Source organism: Platichthys flesus, chromosome 20 (assembly GCF_949316205.1).
Source record: "Platichthys flesus chromosome 20, fPlaFle2.1, whole genome shotgun sequence".
In the NCBI taxonomy this organism is placed as follows: Eukaryota; Metazoa; Chordata; class Actinopteri; order Pleuronectiformes; family Pleuronectidae; genus Platichthys; species Platichthys flesus.
This window is the reverse complement of record NC_084964.1, coordinates 5,557,454-5,578,482: the sequence shown is the minus strand read 5'-3', so window position 1 is coordinate 5,578,482 and position 21,029 is coordinate 5,557,454. Positions and strand designations below refer to the sequence as shown.

Below are 21,029 nucleotides of genomic sequence, written 5' to 3'. Positions count from 1 at the left end.
AACTTTGTATTTTTGAGTTCTATAAGACGGAGATCTTGGGTAAGGAGCCACCGGCAAGGGAGAGAAGTCAGATGTTCACACGATAGTTAAAAGTGTAAAGATTGAAAGGAAAAAAACGTCCAGTGTTAATGTGTGAAATAGTCACAGTTTGATGCAGAACATCAGCAGTAACTCGCTGCTCTAACTGGAGCCTGAGATGAATTCTAACAAGATAGTGCGGCTTTTTCTGAGTCTCTGTCAAAGTGACATATTCCATCTGCAGTTTCTCCAATTCTCTGTGACATTCGGCCTGATTTCCATTATCATTTCATAATATTCAAAGTGTATTTCTTCTCAGTCTCAACCCTGCATACATACACTCCTTCCACACACACACACACAAAAAGATAACTAGTGGGTTTCTCGCATATTCTAATTTGGGTTTGTTCACGGTTGTGTGTGGCAACATAAAAGAACAGCTGTTGCCAGGGCTCAAAGAGCGAGAGGAGCAGATATCTCAGTGCAGCGTGCGCACACATTCATACGTCTGCAAGGAATAATATGATCAAAAGACTTTTCCATTACAAAATCTGCTTCTATGACATAACAGCACTGAAGCAGGCCTATACTGCATGTGTTGGCAGTTTCACAGCTTTTACATTATCCTCTGTTTCTCCTTGTTGGTTTTAACTCTTGAAAATGTTGAACTTCAGTCCTATCAAGGAGTCACTCCAACATCAGCTCTCTAGAGGAGCCACCACGGCATGCACAACAGGACGGGGAAGACACACTAGTCTGCTGGCCTCCTCGAGCATCCTTACAGAGTAGTGGAAGCAGTCGCACAGGTACTTTGTCCAGCTATTCCAGTAAACACGTTTACGTTTTAATGTCCCGACACATAAAAACCCCAAATCCCTTTTCTCATGATTTCTGTGTGCCAGCAGGTCAGACAGATGGAGGCGTAGTAGATGCCATCATGAAGATGTGGCCCCCTCCTCCTGGCCCTAAAGACAGAGGCCCGGAGAGAGAAGGAGTGCTCAGAGAAGGAGGCCACGTCGTCCCCCAGAGTCCCAGCAGCGAGGGACACCAGCCACTCAGGAGCAGCTCCAGACCACCAGACCAGCCCGCGTTTCAGAGAGTCCTCGGCCATCCAGACCAACCTTACCCGGCTGCCGGGACCACCAACATCAGCACCGGGCCACGACCACCAGGTTACACATTCAACCATCTCCTGTCTCCTGCTGCCTTTGGTTGTTTGTTATGGTTTAGGGTGAAATAACAAATGACAGACAAACCCCAGGACAAATGACAGACTAGGTTAGGGTCTAGCTGGAAAAGAAAGTTGAACTGCTTGCGGCCAGTTAATTTCCCTAAGTGAAGACCAAGCCAGAGATACACTTCCAGAGACATGACTCTAAATGAATGTTCATGTTTCTCCATGACTGCTGGACATGTAAACAGGCAACAGATTGCTACACAAAATTACAGAGGTTAGATTTATTTAATAACAATAATGTTTAAACACTTGATTACCAAAATATTGAACATAAAAAAAATTAAATGTTTAAATGAACAGAGCCTCCAAAGGGTCACAATGAGAACTATTAGAGGATAACTTTTGTGCTCCCTGGCAATATGTTTTGAGTTATACTGAAATATTTTTCTGTTCCCATCATGCAAAGTGTGCGGTCATCTCCATCCGCGCTGTTGTCCAGAGTACAGTACAGGTTCTGAATGAATCCGCCTGCAGGTCACTGTACTGTGTTCTTCTGGAGAGACCTCTTGGTCTTAGAATTACTAAGTCTCCTCTCACTAATTACATAACCATGCCTCCTGAGCAGCAGGGCGGAGTTGACAAGATTCCAGAGCTTGGAGTTTGGATGGTGCTTATGCAGAGAACGTAATTTTACTGAATAGTATAACATCTGCAAACATGTCATTCAATTTGAAATGTAATCTTCAATAACATTTCACTCACTACCACGGTCGACTGAATCTGTGCCTCTGATCCTGGGTTAGTGTCATAAAGATCAATATCTGGATATCTGGAGGTTCTTGAAAATATTTGGACACAGGACACAACACATACCAAACACAGAGCTACGAGAAGAGTACGAAAAAGATAAATGTTTGGGAAATATTATATTCCAAGTGCACATTTGCTTCATGCTAATTTCCTTTTAAAAGTAAACCAATTCACGACTTAAACATACCATCAAAGAAATTACAACCAATTTATTAACCAGGTTGAGTTAATTTACTTGGTTCAAATCCCTTCAAACACATATCACCTTGAGTCCTTACCTGAGGAATAGCAGCATCTACATGTAGCACCTTAGCTTTGTTTATCTTCAAGTCTGCATCACACTGATTAACTCATGGGCAAACATTACTGAGAGTATATTCTCATCTCAACTTCAATTCCTGAAATCAATGAAAATGCATGATTCATGCTGCTGGGCTCAATTGAGCAGCCAACTCACCTGGATAATCCTCTTCATTCAGAAGAACACATGGAGTGTGTGTAGCTGTGTGTGTGTGTGTAACCACTGAGCATCACCATAGTTTGCAGGTGATGCGTTTAAGGAACGTAGGGAAGCTGAGTAACTACCAATGGTTTATAGAGATAGTTCACTTGAAAATGAAAATTCACTTGTTATCGACTCACCACTTTGCCGATATCCACAAAACACTTCTAGAGTCTAAGGGGTAAACAGCGTTGCAGCTAAATCCATTACAATTGAAGTAACAGGCGACCACATCTTCAAACATAATAAAAACAACAGTAAAAAAATATAAAATGCCTCTATACTGCTCGTCCGATGTGTCTGTAAAACCCTGACTTTAGAAATTGAATCATGTACACCAAGTTTTTAATCTAAATGTCTGCTGTTATCCTCCTAATTACTCCAGCAGTTCTCACGAAAGTAGATCAGTCTTAGCGATACTCTCGAACTCTCATGAGTGGTAAAGTAGATAATGAGTGCATTTTCATTTTTGGGTGAACTATCCCTTTCTGGCGGTGCATTTAAGGAACATCTGTAACTTGGTTAACTACCGAAAACAGACAAAAGTATGCAAAAGTAATCCTCAAAAAATTTTCACCGTGACCTTTCAGGTGGCACTCAAATTATAAAAATAAGAACTAAACACTGTTTATATAAAAAAAAAACTTCATGTCTACAGAGATTTACTGTAGACATGTCTGTATGCAGACATTTTGTAATTCTATCAACATGGTGAGTGAATGTTCAACAAATACCCAATGGAAGCTAATGGGCAAATGCTTGTACAACCAAATTAATCTTAATAGTTATCATTTTTCGATTTTTATTTGATAGTTGGGGTGGCAGCGTTTAATCCGTTCACATTTATCATGAAAACATAATGATTATATCAAGTGGCGTTATCGTCAAATTCTACATGTGCAGCGCCTCCTGTAAATGCTTAATTCTCTTACTTTGTCTTGTGTGTTAGGAACAGAGCATCGTCAGCAGACAGAGACGACTGAGTCTGACAGAGCTGAGAATGGCGAGAGCAGCGCCGCAGCACAGCAGAGTCCTCCATCTGCACAGCCCGCTGAGACAGCCGGCGACCACAACGCTCCAAACAGCCTGTAGGCCTCTCCTCCTCATCTCACACTATCTGAAATATGCATGCAGAAAACTAATGTTGATTTTTTACTAAATACACTTTGTAATCCCACCTGCTTACCCCCCAACTCCTCTACTCTCCACACTGATCCATCCTTTGTCTGTCAGGGTCGTCCCTGACGCTGTGGTGCTTCCGAGTGTGTTCCAGGGGACGGCAGACATTCATCGTCCTCCTCTGCACCTGGACTTCCCCCAGTGGAACAAAGGCCAGCCTCTGGAGGACATGACGCTCACCTGCCAGAAACCGACCACGGTCAGTACCCTCACTCCACTGGACGGTTTCCCAGTGGGTTTTGAGTGTTAGCTAGCTTTTTCTAAACCGCTCTTCTTCTCCAGGTGGTTATATCAGACGAAGCCATCGACATGGCGGAGATCGGTGAGTGGGGAGAGCAGCTGGTCAACTCCTTCCTGTGCCACTGGAAGGACAGCAGCGACCCCAGTTGCCCCACGGACATCGTGTGGTGCAATCAGAGCGGAGAGAGCGGCCAGCCCTACGACTTCAAACTGAGCTTCGGAGCCGCAGGAGAGGCGAGGGTGGTGTACGTGGAGGTGAAGTCCACGATAAAGAAAGAGAAGTCGTTCATCCACCTGTCCGCCAACGAGCTGGACTTTGCACTGAAAGAAAAAGAGCGCTACCACATCTATCGGGTTTACAGCGCAGGAGATGCCTCCAACACTCGACTCTGTCGCATTCGGAACCTTGCGCAGCATCTTCACACCAAAGATCTGGCACTTTATCTGTTTGTATAAGTTTCAGTTTCGGCACTATAACACACACCATAAATTGTAAGTGATAAGTTAAATATGCCTTTTAAACATTACCATAACTGCACTGACTTTAGTTTTTTTTAAGTGTGGCCACGATGCAAGCTATGGATTCCTTTATTATGCTGCTCGTGAGCCAAAATTTGCACATTCCTTTTTCCTCTCTGTCCACAATGATGTTGTTATGCCAGCAAACTGCACACGCGTTTGTGTTTTCTAGTCAGTGTTCAGTAGAAATTCTGAGTGTTTTAACCGTCTTTTATTACCTCACTTGTACTCTAGCATTCCTTTGAAATAAACAATTTCTTGTTATCTCAGTGACTCCGAATGTATTTGGCTCTGAACACTGGATATGAACAGACACGGTCTTCAATAAGTTTACAGACACATCTTTAGTGTTGTGCGACTCTGACTCTGTCACCTGAACCACTGACAGATGAAGCAATTATAACTGTGGCTTCAGTTGAGTCAAACAGAAGCAGAGTAGACTGGAAAGGTCCCTTACAGGCTGCCATCATTCCTGGTAATTGCACTGTCACTGTGAACAGGCCACACTTTAGTCCACTTGCGATACAAGTATCACTCTACAAAGAAAAGGAAGTGAACCACAGAAATGCAATTCAAACCTACTCAACATGTTATGCTGTCACGCAGACAGCCACTGACGTTTCATTTTGTGACCACAATATCGCAAGAACTCCTTTAAGGAATTTATTCAAATTTGATAGAAATATTCAGTTTGAGAAGAATTTGGTGGTCATGGGTCACTGTGACCGCATGTTCTTGTGAACCTATCAGGAACACCCGTAATAAGTTTTATTAAATCCGGCCAAAAAATTCACTTAGGAGGATCTGATTTGAATTTGGAGTTCAAAGGTCAAGGTGACCGTGACCTGACAAAGCATGTTTTTAGATTTTTGTGAACGCAGCATCTCAGGACTTTGAGGGTATTTCTTCAAACTTAGTCGACTGTTCACTTGGACTAAAATATGATCTAATAGATTTTGAAGTTCAAAGGTCAAGGTCACTGTGACCTTACAAAAGCCTTTTTTGCCTTTTGTAAGCATTATCTTAAGAATCTGGCTCTTGTCTGCATTGCTCCCAGGTCAAATGACGCTGCTGTAGACATGGGTTTCAATGAACATGACATCTGAGTGCACTAATTTGGCAAGCCGGCCTGGTGAGATAGGTCCTCAGTTGTTCACAGTTGTGACGTCAAACATAACAAACCGGGGGACAAAAACAGAATTGCCTATTCTGGCAATAGGAAAGGAGTCAATCTCTTTTTATATTCGGGTCTTCCAGCATCTAAAAAACCTGCTGTTTGTAACATGTTGTTGTAAAAGGGGTATACAAATACATCCTTTCAAATTTGGCACAAATGTTCACTTAGACTCACAGATTAACTGATTCAATTGTCTTGTGAAAGGTCAAGGTCACGATAGCCTCAGAAAATTTGTTTTTGGCCTCTAGAGGAGATCATCTCAATTCTCAAAAATGTTTTAATATTTTGACCAGTTGTCACTTGGACTCAAACATTAACTGATTATTATTTCAGTGGTCAAAGGTCACAGTGACCTTTAAACTGCACTGGTCGGCAAGGGCATATGACCACAGTGGGGTAATTCAGGTTGTATTTCCTTTTTACTTTCTCTTTGAACTTTACTTACAAGACAAACCAAAGCATATTCCAAAGAGGGGAATATACCAAAACATAAATGATTATTTGTTTTTCTTTTCATCACTAAGGACCCCTGGTGCTCCCTGGGCCTCACTGTGAGAGTTCAGTGTAGACCTTATAAGATGGTTATCTTTGCAAATCAGGCCATATTACTGCCATGTGATGGTTGCTGGTGGAGACATTAAAAACAACCTCCAGGGAAAGCACCTCCCTATTTCCACCCTGTGATGCAACGTCTTCGCAACCACAGGGCTGCTTTCTGCAAAGGATCGGTCATGAGGGGAGACACAGTCACGGAGACACAGAAAACACTGAATGAGCAAATAACAGCTTGTTTCTAATGGGAGCAGCGGCTCTTCAGTGGAAACCTGCAACAAAATGCACTGCAGTATCTTACAGGGCATTTCGTAGAACTAGAAAACTAGAATGTCCTCACAGAGAAGATAAACAAACAGCATCATGTCAGATCCGGTCACTGCAGTGTCGAGGACCACAGATTTAATATCGTGCCGATGTTCCGTAGAGATACAGATAAGTGATGTGGAGCCGCAGTCATGTGGCAGAGCAGAGATTAGCAGCTGGTGATGTTTGTTTTTTCTTCTTTATATACGAGGTGAGACATAGATGCCTCCTCTGTTGGATTCATGAGGCATTCAAACTGCCTTGTAAATCTCAACTTCAAGTCATTGATAATGTAAAGACCTGAGGGTATTCTTCTAAAAATAAGATAAGGGAGAGAGTAGGCCACATGAGTGAACAGCATCAATAGATGAACAAGACTTCAAAATAAAGCCTTTATTTCTGTCTTCAAAAGGTTTCGGACATGTTGCTCAGGGCAGATAACTGGATATTGAAATGGCCAACAACTTCCATTGTGTTTCACATTGGAAAAGTCAACAGGCTACGCTTGCAACAGATACATCAGCGCACCTCCCATCAGCCCACTCATCAAAACTACACCGCCAAACCACATGCAGGTGCCCTTACTGACAACTGCTGAAAGACGACTTTTCCGTGGCTCGCTCGCTAACTTCTTGCTTTCGTCTCCTCCTCAGTGGTAAATCTCTCTCAGGCTGAAGCCAGGTGGGTCAGTTAGTAACAGGCAGGTATGCTAGCGAACCATTTTAAATATGTATCATAGTCCTACGAGTGCAACAGTCAGCATTATTTTTGTGTGTTTTTTTTTATTATTATTTGCAGACAACTTTATTAATTTATAATTATAAAATTGATAAAAAAATAAATTACCAACTGTAAGGGAATTGTAACATGATCATGTTTAGTTCCCCTTTAATTGATCATGATTGAATCTCATACAATGTAACCTTGATCATGCATCTGAATGAATCTTGGCCTGATTGTTTTAACTAGGCATTGTTGTTTCCATGTCATCAGAAGAGCCCAACCTTTGATTTTGTAACAACCCCAACCAGAATGGGAGGGGTGAGCCAAATGTATAAAGACAAATAAGTGTTTCCCATCGGGGCGCATATTACAATCTAACATTTGTCGTATGCATCATGCTCTGAGCATTAAAGTGTGGCAATACTGTGAGAGAATTGTGTCTCATTCCTTGTTGTTAAGGTGGGATTGTAGACATTGCCACGACACAACCCTACCTTTAAAAGGTTTTGTAGCTGCCAGAGGTTTCCTCCTTTTAAATTGGTTTCTTTGCTCGTGTTTAGGAACTGTATGGTTTCTCTGTAAAATGGCAAGGTCTCAACATCACTATGTTAAGTACCTTGATGAAATTAATGTTGTGATTGGACGCGATGACGGAGGTCGAGAAAGCCCAACTCACTGCAACAGGTGCCAGTACAGACACGTGCTGCCAATAGCTGAAACCACACCAAAACAAAGTGATGAACCTAGTTGTAGCAAGCATTGAACTAGAACCAGGTTCATCCCTTTTTGGGGTTTCTGTTTGTTTGCAGCGTGTTTCTGTATTTGCAGGTGTTGAGTTCTCTCGGCCGCCGAACGCAATGCAAATCGAATCAAACCTAGGCTCTGTCTTTAAATTAAAACTCAGTAGGGATTTTGATCCTGTGCCCAGACACCCAGCCCCAGGCAGTGAATGTTACAGCACCCGGCAGGTCAACAACACACACCCCTACACGCCCTTCTCTTTAGATATTTCCGACGGCCCTTGAAGGCGGCGTATTCTGTACGGAGACAGCGTGCAGCGGCGGCTCCCGGCGGAGCAGCGCTGTGATTGGCCAGAGCGGTGAGGAGGGGGAGGGCTTTTCTACCCTCCCCCCCCTCCCCTCCCCTCCTCTTCTCCCATCCTAGAGGACAGAGCGATGCGGAGACAATAGGACGCAGAGCCCGGAGGAGACTGTGAGCGATGCCCGGCGCCACATCCGCGCACGCACCGCTGCTCGGAGGCTTCTCGGCGGACACGGAGAGCAGGCGACCCCCCCGGCTCACCTGGCCCTAGTATGCGCCCCCACCGGCCCGTGTGTTCAGCTGCAGCCCGGGCTCACAGCGCGGACCCCATACGGGAGCACACTGAGGGGGTGAGTAGTCCTCTGCTCCTCACCCGGAGCAGCCTGCACCTGACTCCCACTGTGATGCAGCATCCACCACTGTGTGTGTGTGTGTGTGTGTATTTGTGTCCTCTTGGCCTGAGGTGCATGATGGATTGGGCCCATTCTGTGCAGCAGCAGCAGCAGCAGCAGAACACACTGAAAACAATGCTGTGTTTGTTGTTACCTCCAGGAAACATCACTGTTTGCATATTTTTTTTAATATTGTTTCCAATATTTGGGTGTAGAGTATTTGTGTGTGTGTGGATGTGTGTTTGTGTGTGTGTGTGTATGTGTGTGTGTGCGTCCCTGTTAGTCTGTCAGTTGTTTTCCTTAGGGTCAGTACAATCTGAGGACACACTGCAGGTAGGATCCAACATGACCAGTTGTGGTCTGGTAAAGATTTAGGCTAGTCATGAATTGGTCCTGGTTTAGGTTACGGTTAGGTTTCATTGAGACTATCCACAATGAATGGAAGACAATGCAAAGTCCTACTAAGGAATGCTGCACAAACCTGTGTTTGTGTATTGGGCCCAAGACACAACACACACACACACACACACACACAAACAAACACACCTTACCCTCCCTAATTCTAACCCTAACCCTAAAAGCAAGTCTTAACCTTCAAACTGGCCCTTGTCAAACTCTGGACTGGCCTAAATGTCCTCATTTCCCCAAATTGTCCTCACTCCGTGACGTCAATGCTCAAAATGCTGCTCACAAAGATAAAATTACAAGGACGCACAAAATACCCGGTATGATGAGTCACAGATCTCAATGTAGGTCACATAGACGGTCCGGTGCTCAACAAACCCTCGGCACCGGGCGTCTCGCTGGCAGCGGTGGAGGCTGTGGCTGCAGGCTCCTCCTCGTCACATCAGGATGCAGCCGGTGGGACATGGGAGACGTCCTGGATGCTGCTTGTGCACTTGTTCATTGATAAACACCGATTTGAATCAGGCGCAGGCTCCGTTTTCACTTTTATATGCAGTATATGACAATAAAGCAAATGTATGCAAAATGACAGGATAATCAGACTAACGTTTGAACACAGAATATGAAACAATTTAAATAATTATGATATCATTTTCCTCGATAGCAAAAGGTTCAATATGTATGAATATATTGCGTATGGATTGTGCTGAGGTATAACGGATTTTTGTTGTTTTGCCGTTGAATAGAGTTTGTCATTCTCTGCTCATAGATGAAAAGCACGACCTTCACTGATAATTATTGAAATCAACTGATGCGAAAATGTATGAAGCACGAGACAGGAGACACTTAGCTAAAATTCTAATAGGTTAGCTTAGCCTAGTTTAACTGACTTTAGTTCATCATAGTTTAGCTTACTTCGGCTTATTTTATCTTAACTTAGTGCAGTGGATCTTAGCCTAGCTTAGTATAAAGACTATAAGCAAAATGAAACAACTAGCTTTGGTCCATCTAAAGAAAACTAGCTCCACTAGCTCGTCTGAGTTTCACTTATTAACCCTCTGAAAAGGGAACGTCCACAAGAGACGGTTTTCTGCAGCATCGTGTTTAAATCGAGGTAAAATAAAAACAACAAAAAACAAAATCTAAATTGTGTTGTTGTAGCAGGGAGCCGAGGCCTCAGTCCTTATGGGCCAGAGAGTGGGGGGAGTGTTCTTGCTAATGTTTGCTTTTATTTGGGATTACATTTTTTTTTTAAATGCATTCACATATTTCTGAGTTTTATAATTTATTATGGTAGATTGACTTACATATACCTCTCTGCTAAGATGGTACACATTTTATAGACATCAAGAAATTCAAGCTTAAGATGAGGACTACGCAAATTGGTGGTTTCACGGGGAGCGTTGAAACAGTTCATGCTGCAAGTTACCTGGGAGTCTCGTGTTAGATAGATGTCTCTGTGATGTATGTGTAACTCTAAAAGCTTTCCTCCTGTGTCCAGTCTTTAGTCCAACTAAGTGGCTGCCAGCTCCAGCTTTACATTTAATCAATCTTCTTCTCCACAAGAGAGCAAAGAGACTTTTTTACTAAAATGTCCAACTGTGTTTAGTGAATGTCTTTATTTTAACTCTGGTGACAATGCACAAGTGAATATGGAGATGTCACATACATATTAGATCTATGGAGCTAGGATGTAACACTAGATCTCGCTGTTACACATAATAGAAATGTAATTCTTCTGTAAATCATATCATAGCTTGAGATTTTGGATAGGGTAATGTCGTGTTGACTGAGGGAGTAACATCTAGCGTTGTCGTTTAGAAGATGTGAGTGTTTACCAGGCAGGGAGTGTCCAACAGAGGGCACAGTCAAGGTGCATCATGGGAAGTGTAGGATGTCTTATGCCACACTAGAGTGAAAATGACTCTGCTGCTTTGAGTGTGATGATTATATTTTAAATCTATTTTTATGGAAGTGCAACAGTAAATTGCAGTGAACTGTTTTCACAAGCTGATCTCTATATGTAAAATCTGCGGAACGCCCCCATTATAGAAAGAACAACACGTCAGAGGTGTGAAGGATCACAGCGAGTCCGTACCTTACCCTGAGCTGCTGCACCAGGGATTTAAAGGGAGATGCTGTTGGCTGTTGGTGCAGAGATGCTGGTCACCACACGCTTTATCTATGTCCACACACACACACACACACACACACACGCTGGTACTTGGCTACTCAACGGCCCCTGTCATTGTTTACTGTCTCCCTCTCTTCTCGCTCATGTCATTTTCGCTACCATACACAACTCCCTGTCAATGCGTTTGTGTGTGTGCGTGTGTGTGTTTGTGTGTGCACAACAGTCGGTCAGAAATGTTTCTTGTAAACGAAAGACCAACCCTAATTGAATGGCTAAGTGTTTTTTAGCTGTGGCTTCTCTCACGGGAAACCGGAATGTGTGTATTTTCGTATTGAGTGTCAGGAGAGCAGAAAGGTTGTTGAAATGGAAAAAAGGATGAAGAAGGCATCTCTGTAATTGGTCCAGGGGCTGCGTCAGCTGGAGTGCTCGTGGCTGCGATCATCGCCTTGGCTCGTTGAATGTGCTCGTGTCATCGGCTCTGCCCGCCGGTTAGATAAGCAGTCTGGGATTTAGTCAGTTGCTCCTCGGAGTGCGAAACCTGGTGGCACAGAATGTCAGTGATGGGGGGGGGGGTGTTAAGGCCTGTGGGAGTGTACAGGTGCAGTCCTGAGATGCAAATGCTGTTTGCATTTCGCACAAATGACCGCTGAGACTGACGCATTCCCGTCTCGCATGTGAAAAACAATACTGGCCTCATGGACGATGCTCCCGTCTCCACACACGATCCCTGGAGCTCTGCCGAACTGACCATCAGTTTCCTCGGTTACCTCTTAGTCGGACAGCCGGCTCGAGGAGGAGTCCTGCTTGTTCCACACTTCTTAAATCACGAAGGTCACTTTCTTTGGATCTGTGCCTTACAGTCCTGTCTGAGATCCGAGTCCCTTCAACCTCGCAGCTCGGTGTTTACCTTGATGCTCATTTTTGCTGGGAAATCTTAGAGAGGCAGGTTGTGGTGTCTTTGCAAATCACGTCCAACCGACAAATGAGGATTAGAATGTCACTCAGTCCTCTTAAATCCAACCAAGCTGAATCAAATTTGCCGTCATAAATATATCGGCTGTGGGGTATAGAGTCCAAATTGATGGGGGACATTTTTATTTATGATTTTAGTCTTTAATCAGAAACAAATCGAAGTCTAAATATGTTCTGATGGCACACTGATAGCCTGCATGATTCACTGTGCAGAAAATGCTGTCTGTCTTAAAGCTTCACCTGCTTGTGTGAACCCAGCTCCCTTCAGCTGCCTCCCTCAGCTCTTTCCCTCTCTGCGGAAGTCTGCCTGTATTGGAACAAACTGCGCACTGTAACCACTCAAAATAAACATTATTACATTATAGTATTAAATACAAACGTGATCATCTCTTAATGAAAAATAAAACACATCTGATTTTGGTAAATAGAAGCAAGTGGGAAATGATTTGTTTGAAGCCTTGGTGTGCTTGCTCAAAGTTCCCACATTGTATGATGCTGAAGTAACCCTAACCCTGATATCCATATCTTTTGGATTCCTAAGATGTTGTTATTAAACCCTTATGACAAAGAAATATAATTTAGGGTCAATATTTTTACATTTCAACCATAAACCTTATCAAGAAAAATGAGATATATTCATATTTGTATTGTTTATTTTGTAAGGTAACATTTTCATATTGGTACATTTGCAATGGTGGAGGAATTACTCAACCAAAGCTGCTTTTAGATAGAATTTAAGTATTAAACTCAAAAGTACTTGCTAAGTGGAACTGATTCCCCAGTGCTTCATCATCTTCATCATCATCTAGATAAAAAATGTACTAAAAAAGTAAATGTACCAGTACCACTACACATATGGGTAAAACATAACTGAGCAAATATGACTGTGAAAGCCTCATATCTCTTGAATTTCATGATGATGCTGCCCAATCATTGGCTCTGCAGTTGTTTCAACCAAAGATGTGAAATGCTTAATGCAGCTGGTTGTGCATTGAGTTACATCTATAGTTAACAATCAGTCAATGTGACACACACACAGACACGTACACACAGGCATGCACACACACACGCGCACACACACACACACACACACACACACACTCACACACTCTCACACACACACACACACAGTGGGATAGCAGCAGACTTCCTCTCCTAACCCGATGACTCATTCGGCTGTAATGCTGCTTCTATATAAATACAGAATCAGTTCTCTCAGTCGCAAACACAAACACACACAGACAGGTGCACACACACAGATGTCAGAACACACACACACGCATGAGAGCCCGACAGTTAATGATGCAAAATCTCTTAAATATTGTGATTTTCATGTCAAACGCCTGGTCGACTTAATACTAAAGGTATTTGTACTCTGTAAATGGTCAGTGTAATCAGTTGACTAAACCATCACCGCCTGTTGATGGTATTTGAAACACTTTATCATCATATTCATTTTCATCGATGACATAAGTGTCTGCACACCGGCTACTGTGATTCACCAGACAGTGTATTTTGCTGGGGTACTGTAGTGGACATAGTGGTGCAGGGGTTAGCACCATCGCCTCACAGCTGGGTTTGAACCTTTTGGCCAACCAGGGCCTTTCTGTGCAGAGTTTTCTTTTCCACCATAGATGTACATAAAGATGGACGACGCATTTCAACTTCCTCAACAATGGAACCACAAACTCTATATTCTCAGCTGTCATTCATGATGTTTCTTTAAGCTTTTATACAATCAAATAACTAGTTAATACCAGACTTTCCTGTCACCTGAGCACTTGAGCAAACATGTGTTTGATATGAACTACATGTTACTACAATGAAAGAAACCAGCTTGAGAAAATTCATCTCATGTATATTTCCCTTTTTAGTTTGGTCCATGTCCCATCCAGTAACTTGGAGGAGGCGGGGTTTGTGACCTATTCTGTAGCCAGCCGCCAGGGCACAATCACGATTATCTGTCATCCATATTTTTATACAGTCTGTGGTTCAGCCTTTGCTCCAGCTCCCCCCGCTACCCTCAAAAGGATAAGTGGGATATATGGATGGATGTGCCTACATGGTGCCTTCACCCAAAGACATGGTGTGAATAGTTGTAAATCTCTATATGTCGGCCTGTGATAGATCCATGATGTGCCCTGACTGATCATTGATTGGCTCCCACTCTGTTTGCAGTTCATTGTCTATCAGGCACACACATACCTTTCATCACACCAAATGAGACCAGGCTGTAGGTTAACATCATTGGATGTTCCTTTTTAAAAGTTGTTTTTTGATACCATAGCAACTAGGTGACTCAACGCATCTGCAAACACATGGATTTAAAGACCTGGATATTGTGTTCCTGAGGATGGGGCCTAGTATTGTCAGATGGGAAATGGTATAGTATGGGCTAAAATTAACCAATTCGGGGGAAATGATTCTACATGCACCAATTAATCCTGCCGTAACAGCAAGATCATGATCTCAAACCAGCCTTTGTTATTTGAACCAAACCCCCTCTGTTGTCCCAACACAGAGCGACACGCGTGGCGCTGCATGTGTCCTGCAGTGCTACAGTAAGCACTTCTGCTCCACACAACCGCATGGCCTTCTCTTTCACAGCTCGCTGCGTACGTGTGCATTCATCACGTGTCCAAGAGCCTTTTATTTAAAGCAGCGAGAGCGCTTCAGTACATCCTCTCCACGCGGCCGTTTATCAGCCGGACTGACTCATCCCTCCTCTCCTGCTGGGGTCAACTGCTCTTTCCGTCCGCTGCTCATACAAAAAAGATTACTCCCCCACAGAGCGACACAGAGGCCTGTGGATGGGCTGACGAGGTACTTTAAAACCGTGCGTTGCTGTGTGTGTGTGTATTCTAACTAAGGTGATGAAGCAGGCTCTGTTGACTTGCAGCTGCTCAGTCTTCTTCAGAAAGTGTTATTTTCTGCACCTCAAACTCTACGCTGCAAAGATTCTGTTCATGGAGTAAATATCAGATGAGTGGACTGTGTGTACCGACAGACGAGGCTACATGCTGGTATGAGCATGACAGAAGTCCAAGTGTTTCACTGTGAGCAGTGACTGAGCGGCAGATTCACAAGCGTCTGCTCAAGCGGCTCTCCGGCACTCCAGGTTATGTAATGAGCGTGTGGATGTGTGTTTATATGTGGACGTGTTTGTGAGTGTGTGTGTGTGTGTGTGTGTGTGTGTGAACATGTGGAAACGTTCCAGGATCTATAGAGTGAGGGTTGGGATTTGTCAGGTCCCACTTCTCAGGAGGAAAGCAAATAGAAACAATCACTAAGAATAATCACACTGCAGCAGGGAATGGATTTGCCAGAAAGAGCTGTTATTGGTTTTCTGTGTGTGTGTGTGTGTGTGTGTGTGTGTGTGTGTGTGTGTGTGAGACTCAGCTCAGGCATCCCCCTGGCAAACAGCATCTAGAATTACTTTAGCCTTCACTGCAGATAATTAGCATTTTCAATGACTATCACACTGCAGATCAGAGCAGCAGACTGTGAGCTCCAACCTTGAAATCAACAGAAATACCACATGGTGTCGGAACAGAGGGTCGGAACACAACACAGAGACATTTCACAACACAACAGCATTTCAAAAAAGAACAAATATTATCGTACACCAATTAAAAATGTATCTCGCCTTGTTTCTTCACAGTGACACCAGTCTCTAGCTGCTGCGGCTCTTGTTCTGCGTGAGCGTCTATTCCCCAGTTTTTCCGTCCGGCTCCATCCCCTGAGACTGTCCCCAGCATGAGCTCTTCTCCACTGGTGTCCCGAGCTAACATGGACATCCTGGATGAGCTGCAGCTTATCGCAGCCCAGAACCTGGAGAGGCTCGAGGTCAACAAGTACTATGAGGTGATCAGGGAGCTGGGCAAAGGCACCTATGGCAAGGTGGACCTCGTCATCCACAAGATCAGAGGTAAGGGGGCAAACACACATGGACAAAAGAATATGCTGCTTTAATATAAAAAAAAAGAACTTGGCTTCGAAGAACCAAACTGTATCTGTTCTGTTTTCCCCCAAAGGCACGAAAATGGCTCTGAAGTTCCTGAAGAAGAAAACCACCAAGCTGAAGTCGTTTCTTCGGGAGTACAGCATCTCGCTCTACCTGTCTCCCTGCCCCTTCATCATCAACATGTTCGGCATTGCCTTTGAAACCGAGGAATACTTTGTGTTCGCGCAGGAGTACGCTCTGGCAGGAGACCTCTTCGATATCATTCCTCCACAGGTATAAACTCCTCATGCATTACTCTTGAGGCAACTCGAAGGGCTTTACAGTATGGGTTCACAATGTGCAGCACTTTCTCACTCCTAACCACCTAATGTTGGCTTGGGGTCTTCTTCTGTCTCAACTTTTGCTGCTGCTTTGCTAGGTGTTACCCGACACACGTTGCCACAACAGAAGTTCCAATGCAGTACAAGGCAGAAGAACATAATGTTAAAAATGTTCATTTGCAAAAAACGTGCCCAGTTCAGTGTATGCATATTCTCTACACACCTTGGGAAGTGGTGCAGTGCAGTGGTTAGCACTGTCGCTCACAGCAAGATGGTTCCTGATACAGATTCCTGTTCGGATGGGGTCTTCCTGTGTGGAGTTCGCAGGTTATCCTCGTATCTGCCGGGGCTTACTCTGGGTTGACCTGGGGTAAGGTTAATTGGAGACTCTAAATTGACAGTAGTTGGGAGTGGTAGTTTATCTCTATATGTTGGCCCAATGATACGCTGGTTACCTCGGCCCATGTCAGCTGGGATTGGCTCCAGTTCCCCCCGCACAGTATTGTACAAACGGTACAGATAATGGATGGACTCCACTCAGATCTTCCCCTGTTCCCTCTCTCAGGTTGGTCTTCCAGAGGCAGTGGCAAAGCGCTGCGTGCACCAAGTAGCCATCGCTCTGGACTACCTGCACTGTAAGAAGCTGGTCCACAGGGACATCAAGCCCGAAAACATCCTCATTTTTGACAGAGAGTGCCGCAAGGTCAAGCTGTCCGACTTTGGCATGACCCGCCGAGCTGGCTCGCCCGTGAAAAGAGTAAGTATCAGGTTTATTTTGAGACTATTCTATTATTAAGCATCTTGTTGCAGCTTTAACCTGCTGACCTTCTCCTCTAGGTGAGCGGTACCATCCCCTACACGGCCCCGGAACTCTGCGATGTGTCCCGCCACGAGGGCTTCTGCGTGGACTACAGCACTGACGTCTGGGCTTTCGGCGTGCTGCTCTTCTGCATGCTGACCGGCAACTTCCCCTGGGAGAAGGCGCTGCCCTCCGACTCCTTCTACCAGGAGTTCATCCGCTGGCAGAGGAGGAGGACGAACACGGTGCCGTCCCAGTGGAGGCGCTTCACTGAGCAGGCGCTCCGTATGTTCCGCCGGCTGCTCTCCGTGGAGCAGGACCGCCGCTGCTCTGTCAAGGAGGTGTTCGGCTACTTCAGCCACTCCTGGATGCTGGATACGGAGAATAACAACAACAACGGCAACAGCAATACAGGAGGCGGAGGAGGTGGAGAGAGGGTTGGCGGTGGAGGAGGAGGAGGAGGAGGAGGAGGAGGAATCGTGCAAGGTGATGTGAATGGCACCATCTCATCGTCGTCTTCTGGGGAGGAGGACGAGGAGCTGCTGGTGGAGCGGATGAAGCAGCAGACTCTGTCCCCTCTCTCTCCCATGTCTCCTGTGTCGGTGGAGCGGGGGAGTGGCAGCGGGGCCAAGGGCGGGTTGATGGAACAGGTCAGCGGCCACCATTTCGTGCCCGTCTCTACCAACAGTTCAGTGTCGTCCACCAACAGCTACGATCGAATGCCGCGAGAGAGCAGTTCACCGGGCAGCCGCATGCTGGTGGCCACGCCCATAGAGATCTGCGTGTGAGTGTGTCCGGATGTTGCCGTCACAGACTCACCACACCACACGTTTATACCTCCCACCCAATCACATAGATGTGCATGCCAGCAAGACGAAACAATCAGACGTACACGTGTCCCGTTGCAAACACCCTGAGAGCGGCACAGCACAGAAAGTCTTGGTCGAGTACGTACATCGCTCCGAGGTTTAAAAACCCCACTTTGGGTTCAATGACGAGCCCGAGTGCAGTTTTTGTGAAACCCAGAGGAAGAAATGAGAAATTGCTTCCATTAGAGATTCTGTCACATCGGAGAAAAAGACCAAAATGTATTTCTTAAAGCAATACTTCCAGCAAAAAATGAAATGAAATAAGGACCCGAAAATGCAGCAGAACACTGTGGGACATCTTAAAGACGTTTGAAGATGCAGAGTTCAAGGAATCACCCTGTAAGATAAAAAAAGAAAAAGAAACGAGTGAACGTTTGTTTTAAATGTGTCACGTGTAATGTGAACGTGTGAGTGTATCACTGTATGAATCTAAAATAAGTGGATTTATTTTTGCTTTGAGGATTTTCTTATTTATTGGAATCTAAAAAGACTTAACACTATTTTTTCTATTGTTTTTCTTTTGTAAAGTAGCTCTCTTTCTTCTCTTTTCTTTCTGGACTTGACATCATGATTTGGTGTATCGGCGCAGCTGTGCCACACCCACTTCTCTCTACAACACGTGGTTGGCTGTTGTACATATTGGTGTCAGTACATTATGTTTGAGTTGTGACCAGTGGTTTCCAGATGTAATATTTCCCCTCTGCAGGACATAAACCAATGTGAGTGTGAGACTGGATTGAGAGAAGGATGCCGCCGCCTCTGTTCTTCATGACAAACATATCATCTTCACCGGTGAAACATTATTTTCTACTCTCTCTTGAAATTCTGTTTGTACGACTTCGGGTTTCTTTTGAGTATCGTCTGAAAAGAAAAACTATCACTTTGCATGACAAGTAGCTAAAACTTAACTTTCAAGAAAATTCAAACCGGCTTTACGAAAAAAATTGTTTAAAAAGAATCGTAAAACATTGTGATGTAGAGCTTTTGCCGTAGCACAATTCCTCGCATCATGTCGAAGTGGGAATATCTTAGGGCTAAAAATTGGATCAATATTTAGTTTCTATTCAGTGTGTTGTATTTGTATTGCTATTAATGTTGTGTACTCATCTCACCACATTCAGGAACAGAAAAAAAAAGCAAAGCATGAGGACGTGGAGCGAGAGGCTTGAATTAAAAATTATAGGTTAGGAATTAATTGATGCATTTTTAGAAGAGATTCTAAACGGCCACCTTTAGTGAGGTAGTGTGGCTTGGATGTTTTTTAATTTAAAATTAACAGCAAAAAAGTAATCCAATCCTTTCTTTGACTCATCATGAATATTACATGGATAATCGAAAGAAAAACAAAAAACACATCAGGTCATGTATATGAATGGACGTGTCGTGTGTTGTTTTCCAGACATAAATCTGCATGAATTTGTCTATTGTGAAAACCTGCTCAGTGTTGCTCCCGTCACCAGCTGTTGTTCTCTGTAGATGTCGTGCAGCTGCAAACAACATGTCTCTTTATCCCGTGAGAGTCGTCGGCCTCGGCTCGGATCTGTCCGACTGAGGATCGGCTCGACGGCTCTCACGTCAACCTGCTCCGTTCGCTTCCCTCAGAGCTGCTCCCGGATCAGCCAGCGAGTATGCAAATGACTACATCTTGTGATAATCTCTGACCTCATCGTCTGCATCAGCCCTCTGACTCGGAACAACGGACAGAGCTGATACAGTCACTGCTGTTCGCTGCAGCCTCTCCATCGGAGGGTGCACAGGCCTGTACATGACCTCATCATGTAAAGGCCTGTTCTTTCCCTGCGTTAACTCTTCTCCCACAAACCACCATTCTACCTCTCCACAGCGTCTCAGTCATCCATCCTAACAAGCCTCATTTTACATTTTGTCCAGCGAGAAGCTCTGCAGATCTGGCAGTGGCAGAGCCAAGGGTGGACAGCGGTGACCACAGGGTCGCCACTAAGTTGTCTGTAATAATAAAATGTTCTTTCGGGAACGCGGTAAAGTTGAGAGCAAAACCAAGATGATCCTTAAAGCGCGAGAAACAAATCGACTTTCAGTAAACATTTTTGGCATAATTTCGTCCAAATTAGTTTAACATTGTAATGCAACATTTATATAATCTCTAAAGTTTAAAAGATCCAAATCGATGTAACACAAACACTGTATACACAAATGAAAACGAGGAATATTACATTCCATTGACTGATCGACTCCCTCAAGTTCCTCCATCTCTCTTCCTCCCAACGCCTGAGGCCTCCTCCGCTCATTCATAATGTCACGTGTTGTAATGGAGTCAGTGTCTCTCTCTCCAGCGGCATGTTTCAAAGCATTGCGACTTCAGTGGTGTTTCAGTGAGTAGAGGACCACAGCACTCAAACTCGTACCCAGTTCTGTCGCTGCATTACAAATGTCTTCCTGTACGCTGAGGTTTAGTCAATAAAATGAGATTTCTTGTTGGGTATAATGGTTTTGTGACTTTTTTTTTTTCTCTTTCTCTATGAATGGTGAAACAGGAGGGTTGATGGACAGGTCATTGTGTATGCTCAGTATGAATGTGTTTGCAGCCAGCAACATACTTACAGTCGGTTACAAAAGGACGTTTCTGAACGGTGTAACCGTCCTCAAGTTTTAGCATGACGGTCGGCCTATGTAGGAGTAACATCCCGAGTTACAGTACAGAGTTTCACAATGGAGTGACACATTCTCTTCCTTGCATCCCTCCAAGCTGCAGTGTTTCTTCAGTGTTGTTTGTTGTGGTAAGCCTGTGGTAGCTAAATAGGTGCTAGCTCAGCAACATATCTGCTTCGCGTCACGTTCGGTGTGGAGGGGAGGAGTGGTGCTGGTGGTGCTGGAGGGTTGAGGGGCTGGACTGGAACCGGCTGGGTGGAGCTGTGAGACGAGTGCGATCCCGAATGACACCATACGGAGAG

General features: G+C 44.4%; 2 protein-coding genes across 3 annotated transcripts in view; both read left to right on the top strand.

The window, feature by feature from the left end:
* wu:fj29h11 (uncharacterized) overlaps positions 1 to 4,709 on the top strand; it is a 37,275-nt gene extending 32,566 nt beyond the window's left edge. For both annotated transcript variants that reach the window (XM_062414122.1, XM_062414121.1), the window contains exons 43-47: positions 693 to 824; positions 924 to 1,190; positions 3,457 to 3,595; positions 3,741 to 3,885; positions 3,969 to 4,709. In XM_062414122.1, the coding sequence (XP_062270106.1) occupies positions 693 to 824; positions 924 to 1,190; positions 3,457 to 3,595; positions 3,741 to 3,885; positions 3,969 to 4,382 (1,097 nt within the window). In that variant the 3' untranslated portion in view covers positions 4,383 to 4,709. The remainder of the gene's footprint in view (positions 1 to 692; positions 825 to 923; positions 1,191 to 3,456; positions 3,596 to 3,740; positions 3,886 to 3,968) is intronic.
* A 3,699-nt stretch (positions 4,710 to 8,408) lies between these two features.
* bsk146 (brain specific kinase 146) lies at positions 8,409 to 20,552 on the top strand. The gene is made up of 5 exons (XM_062414144.1): positions 8,409 to 8,594; positions 15,809 to 16,075; positions 16,182 to 16,384; positions 16,997 to 17,188; positions 17,269 to 20,552. Exons 2-5 carry the CDS (start codon positions 15,904 to 15,906, stop codon positions 18,016 to 18,018), a joined length of 1,317 nt encoding a protein of 438 aa, XP_062270128.1. The 5' UTR covers positions 8,409 to 8,594; positions 15,809 to 15,903; the 3' UTR covers positions 18,019 to 20,552.
* Positions 20,553 to 21,029: the final 477 nt, after the last annotated feature.

Excerpts from the sequence above, each read along its gene's own strand:
- bsk146 (XM_062414144.1), top strand. The coding sequence starts at position 15,904 with ATGAGCTCTTCTCCACTGGTGTCCCGAGCTAACATGGACATCCTGGAT. Across the intron at positions 16,385-16,996 it reads TCGATATCATTCCTCCACAG|GTTGGTCTTCCAGAGGCAGT; the intron begins GTATAAACTCCT and ends TCCCTCTCTCAG. Across the intron at positions 17,189-17,268 it reads CTGGCTCGCCCGTGAAAAGA|GTGAGCGGTACCATCCCCTA; the intron begins GTAAGTATCAGG and ends CTTCTCCTCTAG.